Source organism: Scyliorhinus torazame, chromosome 15 (genome assembly GCF_047496885.1).
Source record: "Scyliorhinus torazame isolate Kashiwa2021f chromosome 15, sScyTor2.1, whole genome shotgun sequence".
Taxonomy (NCBI): Eukaryota; Metazoa; Chordata; class Chondrichthyes; order Carcharhiniformes; family Scyliorhinidae; genus Scyliorhinus; species Scyliorhinus torazame.
Genome location: NC_092721.1, coordinates 174,568,094 through 174,590,391, shown reverse-complemented (window position 1 = coordinate 174,590,391; position 22,298 = coordinate 174,568,094). Strand labels below are relative to the sequence as shown.

Here is a 22,298-nt window from a genome sequence, read left to right as displayed (position 1 = left end):
CCAAGGGCCTCCATTTATCCTGTTGTTATTCTCCACTATCATTTTTCTCTCCCAAGTTTCCTCAGGCCACAATTCCTAACAGTAGTGGGTTGGTCTGCTTTCCGACATCTATTAATACTGCTCTGTAATCATCCACTGATTAATGCAATTTTCCCTTTTAGGGACGGGGGGAGAGAAAGAGACAGGTGATCTCCATTCACTGCCACATATGACAGATGCATAACTCAGTTTGCATCCTGTTGCTTTTGAAATGTAGATGTTCTGTATAATTTTTGTGTAAAAGGTTTTTGAATATTTTTATTTTGCAACGCAGTAAGTAGTTTGAGATGTTAGTCATTAAACGATGTTGCAGACCTTTCTAATGAAGTTATATAGATTAGAAACTATGGCTATATAATTAAATGTAGAATTATCTTGCGTGAAGTACATGTACAAGTTTATCCAATATGTAGGATTCAAACTAAACACATGCACAGGTGACCTTTATCAAACTAATGTAAAATGTCTCGTGTTAAAATTATTTCAGCTGTGAAAAGTTCAGACATGTTGAATAAAACTGGAATGAATGTGGGATAAAGCAGTAATGCAACTTTATTTAAAAAAAATAAAATACTTATTTTGAAATGAATTTTCAATAGGGGCAAATAGTTCTCATTTTATGACAAACACACTTTACCAAATTGCAGATACTATTTCAAACAAGCAATTCTTATAACAACAAAACTTATTGGCCATAACTCCACTTGTTTCTTGGTTATGCAATCTGACATCAGACAAATGTTAGTGAATTCTGGGCCAGTATATTTCCCAGCTAAATTGTATCAGCGGTTGTCTGAAGTATGGTAAAATTGTGGACGGCAGTATCCTTGAGCGAGTAGAATTTTTTGTTTTTGTTTCAGATTCCAGCATCCGCAGTAATTTGCTTTCATCTTAGAAATTTTACTGCATGCTTTCCATAATTTAGTAATTAAAGCTATCTCTATTCCTGTCATATTTGATTATTTTCAGTTTAGTGGGGTGTAGCTTTTTAAATCTTGACCATTCAGCGTTTGATTTCTGATTTCATGCAAATTTGAGGGTCTGATGCTATGCTATGATTCTGAAGATTTTTAACGGAGGAAACCTATTATTTGAATTGAACACTAATAATGGTAGTTGGAAGATATGACCGAAGTTAATGCTTTGGAAAGATATCAAAACCATCCCAGTAAGAGTTTGTTACAAATTAATGCTTGTATTGATAGTTTGAGTCATTAAAATTATGTTTTTATCTTTTTAGGGTACACTGGAGGAACTCCTTACAAGGTTGCACCTACTCAGAGTAATGGTGCACCTCCCCCATATTCTCCATCCCCAAACCCATATCAGACTGCCATGTATCCCATACGAAGTGCCTATCCACAGCAGAATCTGTATGCCCAGGTAAATATTGTAACAAATAAGTCAAAATGTAGTAATGTATTGCGTAATGTGCATATCCTGTAAATTAATGGTTGGTATTAGGTACTGTGCTGAAAGATGTGTATCTATATAATAGACAGTAAGAAGTCTTACAACACCAGGTTGAAGTCCAACAGGTTTGTTTCACTTTGTTGGACTTTAACCTGGTGTTGTAAGACTTCTTGCTGTGCTCACCCCAGTCCAATGCCGGCATCTCCACATCAAATATAATAGACAGAATTGTTGGGAGTTAAATTATTTACTCTCCCTTTCATTCTCTACTCTTTTGTTTATTTCATACTCTTTCATTAGCTGTTTTTTGTTCTCTATCTATATCCTTCTTCAACACAACAAGCCATTCTTGAGGGTTGTATCTCTGGATATGGCATATTGTGCGCTCCAGTCTCATTTTGCCCTGCACGTTCTCGCACATAACCTTGGCATTCTGAGATCCGCCATGATTGTAAATTTTCAGCATGGCTTTTATTAACTTTGTCACACATTCTTCCCCTCTTCAGATCCGACAGAGCCGAAGGAACATGAAACGTTAACTTTGTTTCCTCTCCTTACAGATGCTTCCAGACCTGCTGAGTTTTTCCAGTATTCTCTGTTCTTGTTTCAGATTCCAACACCGGCAATACTTTGCTTATTTCAGTTTAGTTGCAAATATATTTTAATCTATCACTAGCATTCTAGCACAGAACTCCATATAACAAGTGCTGAAGTAATGACTTGATATCTGTATTCGCAATGTAGTATTTGTATAATTATTACAGCTCTGCCTTCAAGACTGTTTCAAAAATTAACCCCCCCCCCCCACGGCACCTCAAATATGACAGACTTCTAATATTAAGAATTATGAAATTCAACCATTGGTACTACTTTTTGAACAGGAGTGTTTATTCAATCATAAAATCAACATTACCGCATGTCATTGGTTTTGTATAATGATAATCGCTTATTGTCACAAGTAGGCTTCAATTAAGTTACTGTGAAAAGCCCCTAGTCACCACATGGCGCCTGTTCAGGGAGTCCGGTACGGGAATTGAACCCGGGCTGCTGGAATTGTTCTGCATTGCAAGCCAGCTATTTAGCCCACTGTGCTAAACCAGCCCCTATCCAGGGACATCTAATACTGAAGGAAGGAGGTAATAGTCAGCTTGTAAAGTTTGCATTGGATTGGATTTGTTTATTGTCATGTGTACCGAGGTACAGTGAAAAGTGTTGTTCTGCATGCAGCTCAGACAATCATTCCGTACATGAAAAGAAAATACATAATAGGGCAAACATTAAAATACACAATGTAAATACATAGACACGGGCATCATGTGAAGCATACAGGAGTGTAGTACTGCTCGCCGGAGAAGATGTGTGAAGAGATCAAATCAGTCCATAAGAGGATCGTTTAGGATTCTGGTAACAGCGGGGAAGAAGCTGTTTTTGAATCTGTTAATGTGTGTTCTCAGACTTTTGTATCTCCTGCCCGATGGAAGAAGTTGGAAGAGTACTTCTAATCTTTTTTAATGCCCTCTCTTTGATTTCCTTATTTCCTTTTTTACTTTGTCCCTGCACTTCCTATACTTGCTAGGCTTTCTGCAGTGCTTAGTTCTTTGTGCCTAGTGTGCGCTTTCTTTTTCTGGTTGATCTTCCCCTCTATTCCTCTAGACAACCAGGGGTTCTAAATTTTGCAGTACCACTCTTATTTTTGCAAGGGACATGTCTACTTTGTACATATCGGCAGCAGCAAAATGGTTAGCACAGCTGCTTCACAACACCAGGGTCCCAGGTTCGATTCCCAGCTTGGGTCACTGTGCGGAGGCTGCTCCTCCTACAAGTCCTGAAAAACGTGCTGTTAGGTCATTTGGACATTCTGAATTCTCCCTCTGTGTACCCGAGCCGGAGTGTGGCGATTACGGGATTTTCATAGTAACTTCATTGCAGTGTTAATGTAAGCCTACTTGTGACAATAATAAAGATTATTATTACATTTAGGATCTCACTTTTTGGTGCTTTCCAGTGATTTATCCTCTAGCAGTGCTGGTCAATCTACCCCAGCCAAGTCCCTTCTCCTGCAAAGTTTGCCTTCCCCCAGTTCAAAGCTTTTACTCCTTGCCCCAAAGGGTTTCACAAATTGCTCCAAGGAAAACTGACAACCTGGATGGACTGAAAATGTATTTAAACTTGGGAGATATTCTGACAAGGAGATCATTAATGGTAGGATAGTATCAGTTGTTAGGAAGATGCAAAGAACTCCAGCCAAAGGCAGTATTTAGGAGAATGATGCAAAGAGAGGTGAAATTTTCACGACCGTGGGATAGAACATAGAACAGTTCAGCACAGTACAGGCCCTTCAGCCCACGATGTTGTGCCGACCATTTATCCCAATCTAAGATCAACCTAACCTACACCCCTTCAATTTACTGCTGTCCATGTGCCTGTCTAAGAGTCGCTTAAATGTCCCTAATGACTCTGACTCCACCACCTCTGCTGGCAGTGCATTCCACACACCCACCACTCTGTAAAGAACCTACCTCTGACATCTCCTCTATACCTTCCTCCAATCACCTTAAAATTATGTCCCCTTGTGACAAGCCATTTCCACCCTGGGGAAAAATCTCTGGCTATCCACTCTATCCATGCCTCTCATCACCTTGTACACCTCTATCAAGTCACCTCTCTACCATCTTCGCTCCAGTGAGAAAAGCCCTAGCTCCCTCAACCTTTCTTCATAAGACATGCCCTCCAGTCCAGGCAGCATCCTGGTAAATCTCTGTACCCTCTCCAAAGCATCCACATCTTTCCTATAATGAGGCGACCAGAACTGGCCACAATATTCCAAGTGTGATCTAACTAGGGTTTTATAAAGCTGCAGCAAAACCTTGCGGCTCTTAAACTCAATCCCCCTGTTAATGAAAGCCAACACGCCATACGCTTTCTTAACAACCCTATCAACCTGGGTGGCAACTTTGAGGGATCTATGTATGTGGACCCCAAGATCCCTCTGTTCCTCCACACTTTCAAGAATCCTGCCTTTAACCCTGTATTCAACATTCAAATTCGACCTTCCAAAATGAATCACTTCACATTTATCATGGTTGAACTCCATCTGTCACTTCTCAGCCCAGCTCTGCATCCTGTCAATGTCCTGTTGTAACCTGCAACAACCCTCAACACTATCTGCAACTCCCCCAACCTTCGTGTCATCGGCAAACTTACTAACCCACCCTTTCACTTCCTCATCCAAGTCATTTACAAAAACCACAGAGCAGAGGTCCCCGAACAGATCCTTGCGGGACACCACTGGTCACTGACCTCCAGGCGGAATACTTCCCATCCACTACCACTCGCTGTCTTCTTTCGGCCAGCCAAATTTCCCTGTATCCCATGCCCCCTAACTTTCTGAATGAGCCTACCATGGGGAACCTTATCAAATGCCTTACTGAAATCCATATACACCACATCCACTGCCCGACCTTCATCAATGTGTCTCGTCACATCCTCAAAGAATTCAATGAGGCTTGTGAGGCATGACCTGCCCCTCACAAAGCAATGCTGACTATCTTTAATCAAACTATGTTTTTCTGAATAATCATAAATCCTATCTCTCAGAATCCTTTCCAATATTTTGCTCACCACAGATGTAAGACTGATGGGTCTGCAATTCCCAGGGATTTCCCTATTCCCTTTCTTGAATAGGGGAACAACATTCACCTCTCTCCAATCATCCGGTACTACTCCAGTGGAGAGTGAGGACGCAAAGATCATCGCCAACGGTGCAGCAATCTTCTCCCTCGCTTCCTGTAGTAACCTTGGGTATATCCCGTCAGGCCCAGGGGACTTATCTATCCTGATGCGCTTCAAAATTTCCAGCACATCATCCTCCTTAATATCAACCTGTTTGAGTCTATTAACCTGGTTCACACTGTTCTCATGAGCAACAAGGTCTCTCTCTCTAGTGAATACTGAAGCAAGGTATTCAGTTAGGGCCTCCACCATCTCTTCAGACTCTAGGCACAAGTTCCCTCCACTATCCCTGATCGACCCTACTCGCACTCTGATCATCCTCTTATTTCTCACACCAGTGTAGAACGCCTTGGGGTTTTCCCTAATCCTTCCCGCCAGGACTTTTTCATGCCCCCTTCTAGCTCTCCTCAGTCCATTTTTGAGTTCCTTCCTGGCTACCTTGTAACCCTCTAGAGCCGAGTCAGATCCTTGCTTCCTCAACCTTACGTAAGCTTCCTTCTTCCTCTTGACTAGAAGCTCCACTTCTCTTGTCATCCAAGGCTCCTTCACCTTACCATTCCTTCCTCGTCTTAGTGGGACAAAACAATTCAGCACTCGCAGCAAGTGCTCCTTAAACAATCCCCACATTACTGTTGTGCATTTCCCCAAGAACAATTGTTCCCACTTTATGCTCCTCAGCTCCTGTCTAATAGCAGTATAATTTCCCCTTCCCCCAATTAAATACCTTCCCATACTGTGCGTTCCTATCCCTCTCCATGACTATGATAAATGTCAAGGAGTTGTGGTCACTGTCACCAAAATGCTCTCCCACCGAGACATCTGACACCTGGCCTGGTTCGTTGCCAAGCACCAAGTCCAATATGGCCTGCCGCCTAGTCGGCCTATCTACATATTGAGTGAGGAATCCTTTCTGTACACACCTGACACAATCTGCTCCATCCAAACCATTTGCACTAAGGAGGTTCCAGTCAATATTAGGGAAGTTGAAGTCACCCATGACAACAACTCTGTTACTTCTGCACCGTTCCAAGATCTACCACCCAATCTGTTCCTCTATCTCTCTGCTGCTATTGGGGGGTCTATAGAAAACTCCCAATAAAGTGACTGCTCCTTTCTTGTTTCTGACTTCCACCCATACTGACTCAGTAGACAAACACTCCTCAACTACCTCCTTTTCTGCAGCTGTGGTGCACCCCCTAATTAAGAGTGCCACTCCCCCTCCTCTTTTACCTCCCTCCCTATTCTTCTGAAAACATCTAAACCCCGGAACATCTAACAACCATTCCTGCCCCAGTGAAATCCATGCCTCCATATTGGCCACAACATCGTAGTTCCAAGTACTGATCCATGCTCCAAGTTAATCTCCCTTATTCCTGACACTCCTTGCATTGAAACAGACACACTTTAACCCATTCCACTGAGTGCAACTTTGCCCTATTAACTGTCTATCCTTCCTCACAGACTTGCGCTATACTATTTCTGCCTGTTCAACAGCTACCCTATTCTCTGATCCATAGCTCTGGTTCCCACCCCCCTGCCAAACTAGTTTAAACCCTCCCGAAGAGCTCTTAACAAATCTCCCACCCAGGATACCGGTGCCCCTCCAGTTTAGGTGCAATCCGTCCTTCATGTACAGGTCCCACCTTCCCCAGAAGATATCCCAATGATCCACATATCTGAAGCCTTCCCTCCTGCACCAGCCCTGTAGCCACGTGTTCAGCTGCACACGTTCTCTGTTCCTTGCCTCACTTGCACGTGGCACCGGTAGCAATCCTGAGATCACTACTCTGCTTGTCCTGCTCTTTAGCTTCCAACCTAACTCTCTAAAATCACTTTTTAGACCTTCACCCCTTTTCTTAGCTATGTCGTTGGTGCCTATGTGCACCATGACTTCTGGTTGCTTCCCTCCCCCTTAAGAATCCAATAGACTCGATCCGAGACATCCCTGGCACCCAGGAGGCAACATACTTTCCGGGAGTCTCACTCGTGACCACAGAATCTCCTGTCTAACCTTTGAGTCTCCTATCACTATTGCTTTTCTATTCTTCCCCCCCCCCCCCCCCCCCCCCCCCCCCCCCCCCCTTCCCATCTGAGCCACAGAGCCATACTCCGTGCCAGAGACCTGGCCGCTAGGGCCTTCCCCCGGTAGATCATCCCCCAGCACCACCACCCCCCCCCCCCCGGTATAGTCAGCGGGGATACCGGTGGTATCCTTCACCACCCACATCCTACAGGAGGAGCTTGCAACTGCCCTAGTCTCCATCCCCTCTTAACTTACAGAATATAGCTGCCCTGGGATGTTAAACACTTTAAGCTAATTATGTACTTTTGAAGTATAGTCACTTTTCTCGGGTAGGAATTGCAGCAACAAATTTGCACACGAGGCCTCCCAAACAGCAATGTGATAATGGATTGGATTTGTTTATTGTCACGTGTACAGAGGTACAGTGAAAAGTATTTTTCTGCGAGCAGCTCAACAAATCATTAAGTACATGGGAAGAAAAGGGAATAAAAGAAAATACATAATGGGGCAACACAAGGTACACAATGTAACTACATAACACTAGCATCAGGTGAAGCATACAGTGGTGTAGTGTTAATGAGGTCAGTCCATAAGAGGGTCATTTAGGAGTCTGGTAACAGCGAGGAAGAAGCTGTTTTTAAGTCTGTTAATGCGTGTTCTCAGACTTCTGTATTCCTGCCCGATGGAAGAAGTTGGCAGAGTGAGTAAGCCGGGTGGGAGGGGTCTTTGATTATGCTGCCCGCTTTCCCCAGGCAGCGAGAGGTGTAAATGGAGCCAATGGATGGGAGGCAGATCCATGTGATGGACTGGGCGGTGTTCACGACTCTCTGAAGTTTCTTGCGGTCCTGGGCCGAGCAGTTGCCATACCAGGCTGTGATGCAGCCAGATATGATGCTTAATCCTAATGACCTAATCATCAGTTTTTAGCTGTTGGTTGAGGGATAGATATTGGCCTGGGAGCTAAATGGTAGGAGTGAATGAGGACACGGCTTGGTTTCTGTCGCTCAGATTGAAAAGAGCTGCCTTAAGTATTTCAACAAGGGAAGCCGGAGTTTAGAATTAATACAGACCAGTGTAACTGGAAAAGTGCATAATATTTTTCTGATTCTCTGTGTTCATATCTTTAGCATTCTTGGATTCTGGCCATCATTGGCAAGACCAGCAAATTGCAATTCACTAGTTGGTTTCTTGAAGCGTGACATACTCCAATATTGTCTAGGATTTTAGCTGATCTCTGACTTTTTTTTAAGCAGGGGGCCTATTACACACAGCCTGTGTATGCAGCACAGCCTCATGTAATCCACCATACCACAGTGGTGCAACCCAATAGCATTCAACCTGCTATTTACCCAACTTCTGTCGCTGCTCCACGGACCAATGGGATGGCTATGGGAATGGTTGCTGGGACTACCATGGCGATGACAGCAGGTATGGTATACTTAATTAGCTGATATTGTGAATGTAAGCATCGGCAGGGAAGGCACCGGGGCCAGATGGGTTCCCGGTGGAATTTTACTGGAAGTACATGGACCTGCTGGGCCCTCTATTAGTGAGGACTTTCAATGAGGCGAGAGGGGGAAGGAGGGGGGGGCCCTATCCCTGACTATGTCCAGGGCGCTGATCTTGAAGCGGGACAAGGACCCATTACATTGTGGGTCGTATAGGCCAATCTTGCTCCTCAACGTGGATGCGAAGCTGTTAGATACCAGAATTGAGGACTGTGTCCCGGGGGTGATTCACGAGGACCAGACAGGTTTTGTGAAGGGAAGGCAGCTGAATACCAAATGTGCGGAGGCTCCTTAACGTAATCATGATGCCTGCAGTGAAGGGGGAAGCGGAGATAGTGGCAGCGATGGACGCGGAGAAGGCCTTCGATAGGATGGAGTGGGGGTACCTTTGGGAAGTGTTGAGGAGGTTTGGGTTCGGGGAGGGGTTCATTAGTTAGGTTAGGCTACTTTATGAAGCCCCGGTGGCGAGTGTGGCCACGAATTGGAGGAGGTCGGAATACTTTTGGCTGTACCGGGGGACGAGGCAGGGGTGCCCCCTATCCCCCTTGCTGTTTGCATTGGCAATTGAGCCTTTGGCTATGGCTCTAACGGAGTCCAGGAACTGGAGGGGGCTGGTCCGGGTGGGGAGGAACACACGGTATCGTTGTATACCGATGACCTGTTACTGTATGTGGCGGACCTAGTGGGGGGGGATGCCGGAGGTGATGCGGATCCTCGGGGAGTTTGGGGACTTTTCCGGGTATAAGCTCAACGTGGGGAAGAGTGAGCTCTTCGTGGTATACCATGGGGACCAGGGAAGGGGGATAGACAAGCTTCCATTGAAGAGGGCGGAAAGGAGTTTTCGGTACCTGGGGATCCAGGTGGCCAGGAGCTGGGGGGCTCTACACAAGCTCAACTTGAGGCGACTGGTGGAGCAGATGGAGGAGGAGTTTAAAAGGTGGGGAATGCTGCCACTCTCCCTGGCGGGTAGGGTGCAGTCGGTGACCATGACGGTGCTCCCGAGGTTCCTTTTTGTATTCCAGTGCCTCCCCATCCTGATCCATAAGGCCTTTTTAAGCGGGTCAGCAGGCACATCATGGGATTCGTGTGGGCGAAAAAAAAACCCGAGGGTGAGAAGGATGTTTCTGGAGGAGGGTTAGCGTTGCCTAATCTGTGTGGGTATTACTGGGTTGCCAATGTGGCGATGATACGCAAGTGGGTAATGGAGGGGGCGGGGGCAACGTGGAAAAGGCTGGGGATGGCGCCCTGTGTGGGCACGAGTCTGGGAGCGCTGGTGACAGCACCGCTGCCGCTCCCACCAACTAGGTATACCACAAGTCCGGTGGTGGCGGCGACTCTGAAAATTTGGGGGCAGTGGAGACGTCACAGGGGTGAGGTAGCGGCTTCGGTTTGGTCGCTGATCCGAGAGAACCATCGATTCGTCCCGGGGAGAATGAATGGAGGGTTCCTGAGCTGGCACAGGGCAGCAATTAGAAGGATGGGGGACCTGTTTTTAGATGGGACGTTTGCGAGCCTTGGTGTGCTGGAGGAAAAATTGGGCTTCCTCCCCGGAAATGCCTTTGGGTACATGCAGGTAAGGGCGTTTGTAAGACGGCAGGTGAGGGAGTTCCTGCTGCTTCCAGCACGTAGGATCCAGGATAGGGTGCTCTCGGGGTATGGTTTGGAGAAGGCAGGGTCTCGGTGATCTACCAGGTAATGCAGGAGGAGGAGGAGACCTCGGTGGAGGAGCTTGGGGAGGAGATAGACGAGGGTGCGTGGGCGGACTTCCTGTGTAGGGTTAATTCTTCCTCCCCTTTCGCCAGGCTCAGCCTGATACAATTTAAGGTTCTTCACCGAGCGCATATGACAGGGGTGAGGCTGAGCAGGTTCTTTGGTGTGGAAGACAGGTTTGTGAGGTGCTCGGGGAGCCCAGCAAATCATACCCACGTGTTCTGGGCGTGCCCGGCGCTGGATGGGTTCTGGAGGGGCGTTGCGAGAACAGTGTCTAAGGTGGTGAACACCCGGGTTAAGCCGAGCTGGGGATTAACACTATTTGGGGTATCGGACGAGCCGGGAGTGCAGGAGGCGAAAGAGGCCGGTATTCTGGCCTTTGCGTCCCTGGCAGCCCGGCGGAGGATTCTGCTACAGTGGAAAGATGCGAGGCCCCCAAGCGTGGAAGCCTGGATGAGCGACATGGCAGGTTTCATTAAATTGGAGAGGGTGAAATTTGCCTTGAGAGGGTCTGTGCAAGGGTTCTTCAGGCGGTGGCAACCTAGCGGAGCGTTAGGATGTGGTCAGCAGCAGCAACCCGGGGGGGGGGGGGGGGGTGTACTTTGTGTTTACTGTCTTTATTATTGCTTAATGGGGGGTTTGTATATTGGGGGAATTTGTGATGTAGTTGTGAAATGTTTATTTATGTGTTCTTTATTTTTCTGTAAGGGGGGTGTTTTGTTGAAAATTTGAATAAAAATATTTATTGAAAAAAAGTGAATGTAAGCATCATTATAACAATCATTCTTTAATATGTAACCCAAGGCACACAAGTTAGTCCATATCTCCTCACAAAAGATGTGAATACCACAAGAAATTATGGTATCCCAAGGTGGAGTGCAGTACTTGGTTGCCTGACTGAGAATTGAACCTCTTTGAGATGGATCAAAATTTGAGAATGTAAAAATAATGGCACGAGAAAGGTCTCTCACTCAAAGATACACTTCCATTTCTGTCAAAATGTCATCAACCTGCAATTTTAACACTTTTTCTCTCATCATAGTTGCTGTCAGGCCTGCTGAGTATTTCATACACCTCATAATGTAATATCTTTCAGTATATTTAATATTCTGAAGGAGTTAACTATGCTATCTGAATTGCTGCAGCTGGTTGTACCACATTTGTAATTTAAGTAGCATAGAAGCTGTTATATTTTAGAAGTTTATTTCTAAATTATTCAAAGATCATTCTAAGCAGTTATAGAATGCTCACAGCATAGGAAGTGATTATTTGGCCTGTCTTGTCATGTCTGTTCTGGTCCTCTGAAGAACCAATTCACCTAGTGCCACTCCCCTGCCTTTTCCCTGTACCCTGTAATTTTTTTCCTTTTCACAGTGATGCAATTCACTTCTGAAAGCCTCCCTTAATCCTGCTTCCACCATATTCTTAGGCAGTGGATTCTAGATCCTAATCACTTGCTGCGTGAAAAGGTTTTTCCTTGTGTTGTAATTGCTTATTTTGCCAATTGCCATAAATATGTAGCCTCTGGTTCTCAAACCTTCCACCAATGGGAACAGTCTTTCCCTATCTCCTCTGACTAGACTCCTTCATGATTTTGATACTTCTATGCCAGCACAAAACATATCTTCCCCTCACTCATCCTGTCCGCTTTCCCCAGGAACCGCTCACTCCGTGACACTCTGATCTACACCCCCATCACCCTAACTCCTCAGCCCTTCCCAAAGAACCTTGCTTTGTAATCGCAGCAGGTATAACATCTGCCGTCCCCTTCCTCCTCACCATTTATGGCCCCAAAGACTCCTTTCAGGTGAAGCAACATTTCACTTCCACCTACTTCAATTTAGTCTATTGTATTTGCTGCTACCAATGTGGTGGTCTCTACACTGGGGAAACTAAATGCAGAGTGGGTGACCGCTTTGAGGAACGCCTTGGTACACAGTCTGCAAGCATGACCCCAACTTTCCTGTTGCTTGCCTTTTCAGCTCAGCATCTTGCTGTCATGCCCACATGTTCTTCCTTGGTCTGCTGCAATGTTCCAGTGCAACCCAACGCAAACTGGAGGAGCAGCAACTCATCTTCCGATTCAACGTGTTGCAACCCCCAGGACTCAACATTGAATTCAGCAAATTTAGATTGTGAGCTTTCTCCTCCACATTGACTTCCTTTTTAAAATCCAGAATATTTTTTGTGTTCTCTTTCTCCAATTCGGCCATCTTTTATTTGTTCTTTAGTTTTGCTTTCACTGAGCACTGATCTTTGTTCTCCTATTAATACATTTTGCTGTGAAATGAAATGAAAATTGCTTATTGTCACAAGTAGGCTTCAAATGAAGTTACTGTGAAAAGCCCCTAGCCACCACATTCCAGCGCCTGTTCGGGGAGGCTAGTACGGGAATTGAACCTGCGCTGCTGACTGCCTTGGTCTGCTTTAAAAGCCTGCTATTTAGCCCTGTGCTAAACCAGCCCCTATCACCTTTGTTACTATCAGCACTTGCTATACTACTTCACACTGCCATTGACACTTCCTCTGTCTTGCGTCCTACACATTTGTTGCAATCTATCCCAGCTCCCACCTATCACTGACCTACTTTGCTCCACCCTCTCTTATACAGCATATAATCCATCGCATGTCTCCCTCTTTAGCTCTGAAGAAGTCATATGGACGTAAAATATTAACTGTGCCTCTCCACAGATGCTGTCAGACTTGCGGAGTTTCCCTGTATTTTCTGTTTTTATTTCAGATTTCTAGCATCTGCAGCATTTTGCTTTTATTTAAAAACACTTCCTTGCTCTTGTACTCACTCTCAACCTGTCCTGCCACCTTAGTGATTTGTGCACATTTGCACCCAGATTCCTTTGCTCCTGCATCCCATTTAGAATTGTACCCTTTCTATTATGTTGTCTCGCTGTCGTCTTCCTCCCAAAATGAATTGCTTCACACTTCCCTGCATTAAATTTCACCTGTCACCTGTCTGCCCATTCCAGGAACCTGTCAATATCCTTTTGATGGTTCACAATACATCCAATTTTCATATTATCCACATGTTTTCAATATCCTATACACCAGGGTTCACGTCATTAATATATATCCGTAGGAGTAAGGTTCTGAATTCTGACACTTGGGGAACCTTCACGATAAACCTTTCTCCAATCCCAAAAAACCCGCTCACCGCTACTCTTCCCCATCATTCAACCTATTTTATATTTGTGCCACCACTGTCCCTTTTATTCCATGACCTCTAACTTTGACTTTGGAAGTCCATGTACAACAAACCGCATTACCCTCATTAACTCTGTCACCTCCTTGAAAAGCACAGGCAAGTTAGTTTAACACAATTTGCCCTTAAAAATTCCATGCTGGCTTTTTTTTAATTGACCTACATTTACTAAATTACTATTAATTTTGTCCCAAGTTATTGCTAGAAGCTTCCCTGCCACGTAGGTTAAACTGACTAGTCTGTAGCTGTTGGCCATTGCCCTATTTTTGAGCAAGGATATGCCATTTGCGAATTCCCTAGCACCAGCCTTGAGTTTAAGAGAAATTGGAAAATCATGACCAGAGCCTCCACATTTCCACATCCACTTCCCTCTGTATTCTTGGGTGCATCTCATCAGGCTCTGGTCCCATTTTAACTTCAAATGCAAACAGCTTATCTAATACAACTTCTTTATCAACTTTGAACCGTACAGGTTTGTTAACTACCTCTTAATTGTCTATGACCTGCATATGATCATCTTTGGTAAAAAAAATGGTCATGGGATCCTTACAGTGCGGAAGGAGGCCATTCGGCCCATTGTGTCTGCACCGGCCCTCTGAACGAGCACCCCACCTAATCTTTTTTTTGAGCACTAAGGGACAATTTTTACCATGGTCAGCCCACTTAACTTGCACATCTTTGCACCGGAGGAAACCCACGCAGACACGAGGGGAAAGTGCAAACTACGCATACAGTCACTCGAAGCCGGAATTGAACCCAGGCCCCTGGCGCTGTGAGGCAACAGTGCTAACCACTGTGCCACCGTGCTGCCCCAATGTAAAGTTGGGATGTAAAGTATTCATTTAATACCTCAGCCATGCCCCTTGCCTCCAGTGAGTTGATCCCCTTTTTGGTCCCTAATCAGCCCCACTCCTTTCCACCTTTTGCCATATGTCTGTAGAAAATATTTGGATTTTACTTTGTGTTAGCTGTAATCCTGATGAATTATATGCTGCATCTAAGCTTGCACATGAATGGCCAGCTGTTTGCTTGAGATACTACCAGTTTTAGTTATAATGACGTGACATATTCCCATAGTGTTCTTCAACACCAAGCATAATAGGGTCATTGCTGATCAGTAAGTGAAAGAAAAAAAGAAAGGCTTACATTTAAATGGTATTTTGTCACACCTCTCAAGTATCCCAAATTGCTTCATGCAATTCGTTACTTTAAAATGCAGTGATTATTGTATAGTAAACCCAGCTATGGAGAAGACTCTTCTAACTCGGGTAAGACTGCAACCAAGAGAATCAACCTAACAAGCTCAGTAGTAGGAGCTTCAATATCTTTTGCAGAGTCCTTGGATGGGTGGTATCTTAAAATCCCTTCCCTATGGAGTAGCACAGTGGCTAGCACAGTTGCTTCACAGCTCAGGGTCCCAGGTTCGATTCCCGGCTTGGGTGACTGTCTGCAGCGTCTGCACATCCTCCCTGTGTCTGCGTGGGTTTCCTCCGAGTGCTCTGGTTTCCCCCCACAGTCCAAAAGATGTGCAGGTTAGGTGTATTGACCATTCTAAATTTTAGCCCTTGATACCCAAAAAGGTTAAGTGGGGTTACGGGGCTAGGGTGGAGGCGTGGGCTTGAGTAGGGTGCTCTTTCCAAGGGCAGGTGCAGACTCGATGGGCCGAATGGCCTCCACTAAATTCTATGATGATTCTATGATACCTACATCGAGTTCAGTACATTGTGGCAAAAGAATGCCGACATGGGCAAAAATGGGAAGACTAAGAATTTCTCCGATCTAAAAATAAGTTGGATGCATCAAAAAGCTTATTTTCTTTCTCTTGATCAGTCATCTACAATTTTTAAAAATACTAACACAAGTTTGAACGTTATTAGAGTAAATGCATTAGGGAAATCTTTTGAGGCTTGACTGTATCTGTGAAAATGACTTCCCATGTGGTCTACAATTTAAAATAAAGAAGCGTTGTTACACAAATATCTGTACTAAACTGGCATTTTTATTTCTCCTGCCTCAAAAGGGACTCTGTTGACTACCCCACAACACACCCAACTAGGACCACATCCAGTTTCTGTGCCAACGTACAGGACTCAAGGAACACCTGCGTATAGCTATGTACCTCCACATTGGTAAATTCACAAACCAATTCATGTAAGTTAACCTGCAATTTCAGCGAATATTTGGTTTGGTATGTAAGATGTAACATCATCCTTTGAGAATTGATTTTCATTGTAAACTAATGTTTAGTGATGACATTTGTATGGTTCCAAAACAAAATTTGCAAAAACTTTTATCATGCATTAGAAATCTTTCAAAACTTGGCTTCAAGTTTGAATGTTGGATCTTCAGCTACTCATCGTACTTCACACAATTACTGAGAATATAAAAGGAAAATTTCTACTGTCCCAATATTTTTATTACATCATCACATATCCTTTATTTTCCCTATAAAATTACGACAGTGGCCAGAATGAGTAGGTTGCTTGAGAGGGTGGAGGACAGGTGTGGGCGGTGCGCGGGGGGGGACCCCGGTAAACATGTTCACATGTTTTGGGCATGCCAGAAGCTGAAGGAGTTTTGGCAGGAATTCGCAGAGGGAGGGACGGATATAGGGGTTAAAAATGGGAAAGGGAGGTTGAGTGGAGGAGAACGGCAGGGAGGATGGGTCGCTATTTATTTGTTATAAATGTCCTGTTTGTTCTCTTTTTGGTTTATTGTGTGTGTGTGTGTATATATAATAAAACATTTTTTAAATCAATCTATTTCATCTATTGGCAAATAAAATCCCACCTTTTCAATGAGAACATAAAAATACAGACGTTAATAAACAGAAATAGGCCAAATGCTCAACAGACCAAGAGGGCAAATATTTTGACTTGCAAAATAGACAGTTTCTTTTTTTCCTGTTGGTCAGTCCCAAAATTGAAAAAAAAATGTTGGTATCTTTCACAAGTCTAGAAATTGCTTCCATTGCCAAAAGAAAATTTCAATTTTGAAATTGGTGACATTATTTGCCTTCACTGTCTTCCTGTACTGCCTATACTTTGCATTCATCACTACCTCTGTAAATTACGTAAATATGAACTGCTTTCCTTTCCCTTTGTATCTTCGTTAAAAAAACTTGTGCTTTTGGTAATCAATTTGTTCGGCTATTATCCCATAAACTCTTAAACTTTGATCAGGGTCTCCAGCTGGGCACCTTTTCTGCAGTATAAATATTCCCAATTTTCATTTGGGAGGTCTCCTGGTGCACCTGGCAAATCTACATTCTAACCACAGCTGCATGACACAGCCCCCTCCCCTCTGAATTCTATTTCACCAACTCAAGACTCTTGTGCATATCTTCTCCCCACCCCACACCTTTGTGTCTCGATTGGTGTTATGCCTTCTGCAGTGTAAACCCAAACCTCTGGAATTCCCTCACTGAATGTCTCCACTGCTTTTAAGACTATCTTTAAAACTGACCTCTTTAGTTGCCCACCCTAATAACCCCTTCTTTGGCTTGGCTTCAATTCTTGTCTGGCTCAGCTTCTGTTGTGCAGCGGAGATGATCCCTGTACAGATACTATACAAATGCAAGATGTTAATAGTAAAAATAAAGTTGCCATAGTCCCAGGTGACCATAGGCTGCTTCCCCTTGACTGGTGGTGATTTAGCCTGAGGATTCATAGAATTTACAATGCAAAAGGAGGCTGTTCAGCTCAGCGAGTCCGCACCAGCCCCCAGAAAGAGCACTCCACTTTAAGATTAGCCTTTTGACATTTAAGTACTAAGATGCAAATAAAGCTTTATAAAATCATAATTCTACTGAAAAAATATGCAGGATAAACAAAGTTAGTTGCACATATGGATAGTTTTTCTTAATGTGAATTGTATTCAAGTTTACATTTATTCCAGATACAATATAGCATGGTTTAAAGTTGTGGTTCATTTTTTTCCCCCTGCAGATCTGGAGTCAGACATTGTATGCAACTGCTCAAGTCTTACGTTGGTGCTTGTGCATTGAAGCCACATGGCACCGAATCTGTTTGCAAGAACAAAGTGCAAAGGTCACTTTATGCATCATTTAGTGTTTTTTTGTAAAAGCTGCTTTTCTCCAAACTTCTGCCTCATTTAAGTTCTTTTCCATCATAGCTACTCAAAATTGTTACAGACCAATGTTTGTTATCACTAGCGAGGCTATGGCCAAAGAGGCCTATTCAATGGTGAAAATACATGTCATTCTTTTAATAACGCATGTTTCACCATTTCCATTACTGAGATCCTATAAGGAGGTTTATATTGAGATTTAAATAAATGAGGCCAACCTGAATATGATGCATCAACTCCAAGAAAGGCAAATATGTTCTTTCAGTTTAAAGAGAACAATGGTTATGTTTCTTTAATCTGATCTGTTGGTGTTCTTGATCTCACACATTCTGATATTACATATTAACAACCATAAAATCTTAGATATTCAGTTTGGACATTAGCCTTTCTAGTTACATTTAAAAGGCATTATCAAAATTAGCACTCACCACTGAAACGGCCTTCAATCTTTTTCTTTGTTTTTGACAGTAGAATTCAGGAAAGCTTTGAGGGTTTAAAGGGATAAAGAATTAATGGAGCACTCCATTCATTGCTACAGCGCAGTGAATTCTTACGATGACTTAAGTAATTCAGCATTATTTTTCTTTTGAGTTGGTTGGTCGGACACTTTGTTCAAGATAACGTGATTGGTTGAGCAGCATTTCTCCCCGCCCACCAATCCATTACAGCTATTTAATCAGCATTGTGTTCTTTAAGTCCTAAATACAGGTTACACTGTATCAGAAATTGGTATTTCTGTGGCATTGGCTTTCTTCTGCTATTTGTCAGAAATGTAACAAAATCTGGATTTGCTCTACAAGACAAGTACATCTTGAACCTGAAGTCCTGAGCATTATGATACTATTGAGCTCCTTGGAATCTTTTTGAATTTTATTATGCAGTATCCCTTATCAAATTATCTGGTTGTCAGTTGTTAAAGTCATCAGCTGACAGTATTGCAATTTTTTGAAAGAGGTGACAGTACATCATTTAAATATTGTATAACTTTAAGCGAAGTGATAAAATTTCAAAAGTTAATGCAGAGTTTTATTATCCTTGTCTTAATGAAAGGATCTGGGTAAAAGAATGCTGCAGCTTTAAAACTCTTGAAGGTCTTAGTTGACAGGAATTTGTGGGACAACACCATCCACACAGAATGGGAACAGTGTGTTTAAATTCATGAAAGTGGGGTGAATATTCGTATCTAGCAAGTAAGTTCTGCCCTGTATGATAAAGTTTTTGGAAATGAATGTATATGACTGGAAAGCACTGACAAGAGTATGAGGTAAAGCAAATTGAGATTTAGGGAGTGTATATTTTCCTTCAACTTAGAAATGGCCACATATCAAAATTCTGTCAAAATACAGAAGCTAGGTTATGTTGCACAATACATATATAAAAATAATCTATGCTACTAAACAGGTACAAGACTTTATACGTGAGTATATATATATATGTAACACACCCATATTGTGTTTGTGGTTAGCTTAATAGACCGATTCCTGAAAAAACCCTGTATGAGACCTAGATTTTAAATAGAAATGTAATCAAATATATTAAACTCAGTCTGCTGTTGCAGAAATTTTTACGTTTGGATCACATAATTGAAAGAGGGACTTAAGTGGTTAATTTCCAAAAATACTGGTGGGTGCATTATATGCACCCTCTGCAATCTCAGCCTAACAAATCTTAGTTGCATGGAGCAGCATTCTGCTAAATGTAACCGTGTTTAGTCAAGGTGGGAAAGAGGGTATATTCTGCAATATCAAATGCCTTTCCAATGCTGAAGTTTTAAGATGGTCACATGCAGATATAATGGTTCAGATTTGTGAGCAGTCAGGAATATCTGCTGCATTCTCAAAAATTAGATATGCCTCTTCAACAAGATTGTTGCAGAAGATGTGATTTTAAATCTTGGTGCTTCTATTTAGCTGTTTTAAGACTGGTTTAAGGTATACACTTGCATCAAATCCATTTACTTTATATCTAATTGTGACATTTTTGAACAACATTCCATTTGAAAACCTGAGCGTTCCAATCCATTTTTAAAAGCTACATTGGCTTTTTAATCCAGGTTATTTGCCAGAACAAATATTTGGTCCACTATTTAAACTTGCTGGATCGCCTGAATTTTAGGAATTGTCTATTATGCCTTGGATTTAATTGAATAAATAATTTCTCAGTGAATATTTGGATCTTTCTTTACTTGAAGCTTTACTGAACCATTCACATGAGAACATGCAGCTCCGGCTGAGTTTTCCATGACTATATTGTTAGAAATTTCACAAGTGACTATTTAAACATTGTCCTTCATGTATTAAAAGATTGAAGTACAAATTAGTAGAGAACTACTCGTGAGTCTCAGCAAAACGGTGAGTGGGAAGTTGTATGGTTCTTAATTTAAACACACTATAGAGCTGGTTGAGAAACAGTCTAACTCTGAGATAGAGTTCGCAACCATCAGGTATGCAAAAATGTTCATGATTACAGATTGATGGGAAATAGAAATACGACAGTCTTAAATTGAAACTGGTGAGCTAGAAAATTGGGAATTGGCGAGTAAGGATTTCCAAATATTGCCTATTATTCAACTGGGAAACTGGAGGGAACATTAATGCAGAATACCAATGTTTTAGCGATTACTATGGGAAGAAAGTAATTCTGAACAAAGGCGCTATTGATGCAAGTGATTACCTTGAAGTTGTTTTCAGTGAAATTTTATTTCACCTCACTGAGAAATCATGACTACATCATCACAACCTAATGAGATTTTGATATAACTGCACTTAAGATCAGCAGATTAGCTTTTCAGAGCATTAGTAATAGGGAAAAACTTCAGCATCAGGTTTGGTACCAAGTACAGTGTGCAAAGAGGTAGTGGTATTGTAGTAATTGTCTTCAGGTTGAATCTCCCACTATTAGTTTTGTATGAATTGAACTGGCAAATGGGAACTATTTAGTGTGACATTAGCTGGTTTAGGTCCTTTTGACTTGCCTGGTTTTAAGGGTCTGAAGTTGTAGTTCTTCAAAGAAGTTCTGTTTGTGTCTAGAATCACGAAGTAAAATCTCCCAGCTGATTGCAATGGTCTGAGTTCTGACTGCTTTATGTTGCTGATGTCTTTGTAAATGAAGTTGTTTTAATTAAACTGATCCATTAATTGGGGACAAATATTTCAGCCACATTTGATTAGGTCAGGTTCAGATTAGCACACATTTACAATACTAAAAATGTAAAGAAAATGAATATATGGGGAACACTTGCAAAACATTCTGATACAATTTGATTTGTACCTGATGGAAATTTATCTTGCAGCTTTTTGCTTAATGTTTACTAGATAGTCTAGATGTCTTTTGCCCTTAAGTAGGTATACATCACTGGATATTCAACTTTCACCATTTTCTCCTGTTTGTAAATCTCCTGTTATTTGATTTCTTCATATGTGAAGAAAGGTACAATTTGCTTTCTTGTGTCTGAGTTATCACAAGGTGTATTAATACTGGGGAAAGTAAGGTTAAAATTTGGAACAAAATCATAGAGTACAAACTTTCCTAACTTTGGTACTAATTTGTACTGAATTAATGATCTATCCCTGGCCAAAATAGCTGCTATGCTTGTACGGTAGAGTGTGCTGGTCTAAATTTAGGACAAGGTTAAGTGCTTTACATGCCATCAAAACTACTTCCTTTAACTTGACCTGGTAATGCTTAATGCATTCACAGGATATTAGAATTGAAGTGATGACTGTTTCCCCAGCACTATTGACCTTGGACAGAAAATATTCACATTTCTTCATTTAAAAAATTAACTACTGGAGATATGCTTTATATGGACATTTTTAAAAATTAATTAAATACCAGCCTTCACACTTGCTATACATGAATATAGATGCTTGATCTTAGACAACATTATTGCTGATCGCCAGAATACTTCACTCCAAAGGTTCACCCATTTGTCGAATCAATATTTATCAGCAGCTGTCAAGACATCTTGATATCGCCCACAGTTGAGCTGATCATCTCACCACAGACCACAAAGACTTTGCTTATTTTGATTTAAAAAATCTATGCACTCATTGCTATTTCCCCTGTAACTTAAATCGGGCAAATGTAATTTTATTGAATATGAAAAGCTTATTTAGCTGTCACTAACAATTGTAAGGTAGCCACTATACCGTAAAACTTTATATTGATGTGTGTAGATAAATATTATAACGGTTATGCTTGGCCTGTCAGTGAAACACAATGACAGATCACCGTAATTATTTTCAAACTGTTATAGGTGGTAGCAATGATGTTCTGTCTTTAACTCCTTTATCACACCCTCATAGTTTATATTCTTTAAAAATGTGGATTCCAATAAAATGTGCAAAACAAATAAAATATCTTTTTTGTCTGTTAAGTCACAGTAACACAAAAAAATGTATTGGAAGTGTTCCCAACAGCTCTCCTGATAATCTGTTCTTATAGTACAGGCTTACTATATAAATACTTGATGTGCTGCACAGTACATTGACAGTAACTGAACCTGCACCAACGTTGCCATTCATGTATATTTACCTTTATTTTTTGTTCCTGCTTATCAGCTTAT

General features: G+C 42.3%; 1 protein-coding gene across 5 annotated transcripts in view; it reads left to right on the top strand.

Moving 5' to 3' along the window:
• Positions 1-22,090, top strand: part of fam168a (family with sequence similarity 168 member A) — a 150,122-nt gene extending 128,032 nt beyond the window's left edge. For 2 of the 5 annotated variants that reach the window (XM_072477128.1, XM_072477125.1), the window contains 5 exons: positions 1,280-1,422; positions 8,458-8,635; positions 12,408-12,560; positions 15,663-15,793; positions 17,590-22,090. In XM_072477128.1, the coding sequence (XP_072333229.1) occupies positions 1,280-1,422; positions 8,458-8,635; positions 12,408-12,560; positions 15,663-15,775 (587 nt within the window). In that variant the 3' untranslated portion in view covers positions 15,776-15,793; positions 17,590-22,090. The remainder of the gene's footprint in view (positions 1-1,279; positions 1,423-8,457; positions 8,636-12,407; positions 12,561-15,662; positions 15,794-17,589) is intronic. The other 3 variants (XM_072477127.1, XM_072477130.1, XM_072477129.1) reach the window with 3 other exon arrangements.
• Positions 22,091-22,298: the final 208 nt, after the last annotated feature.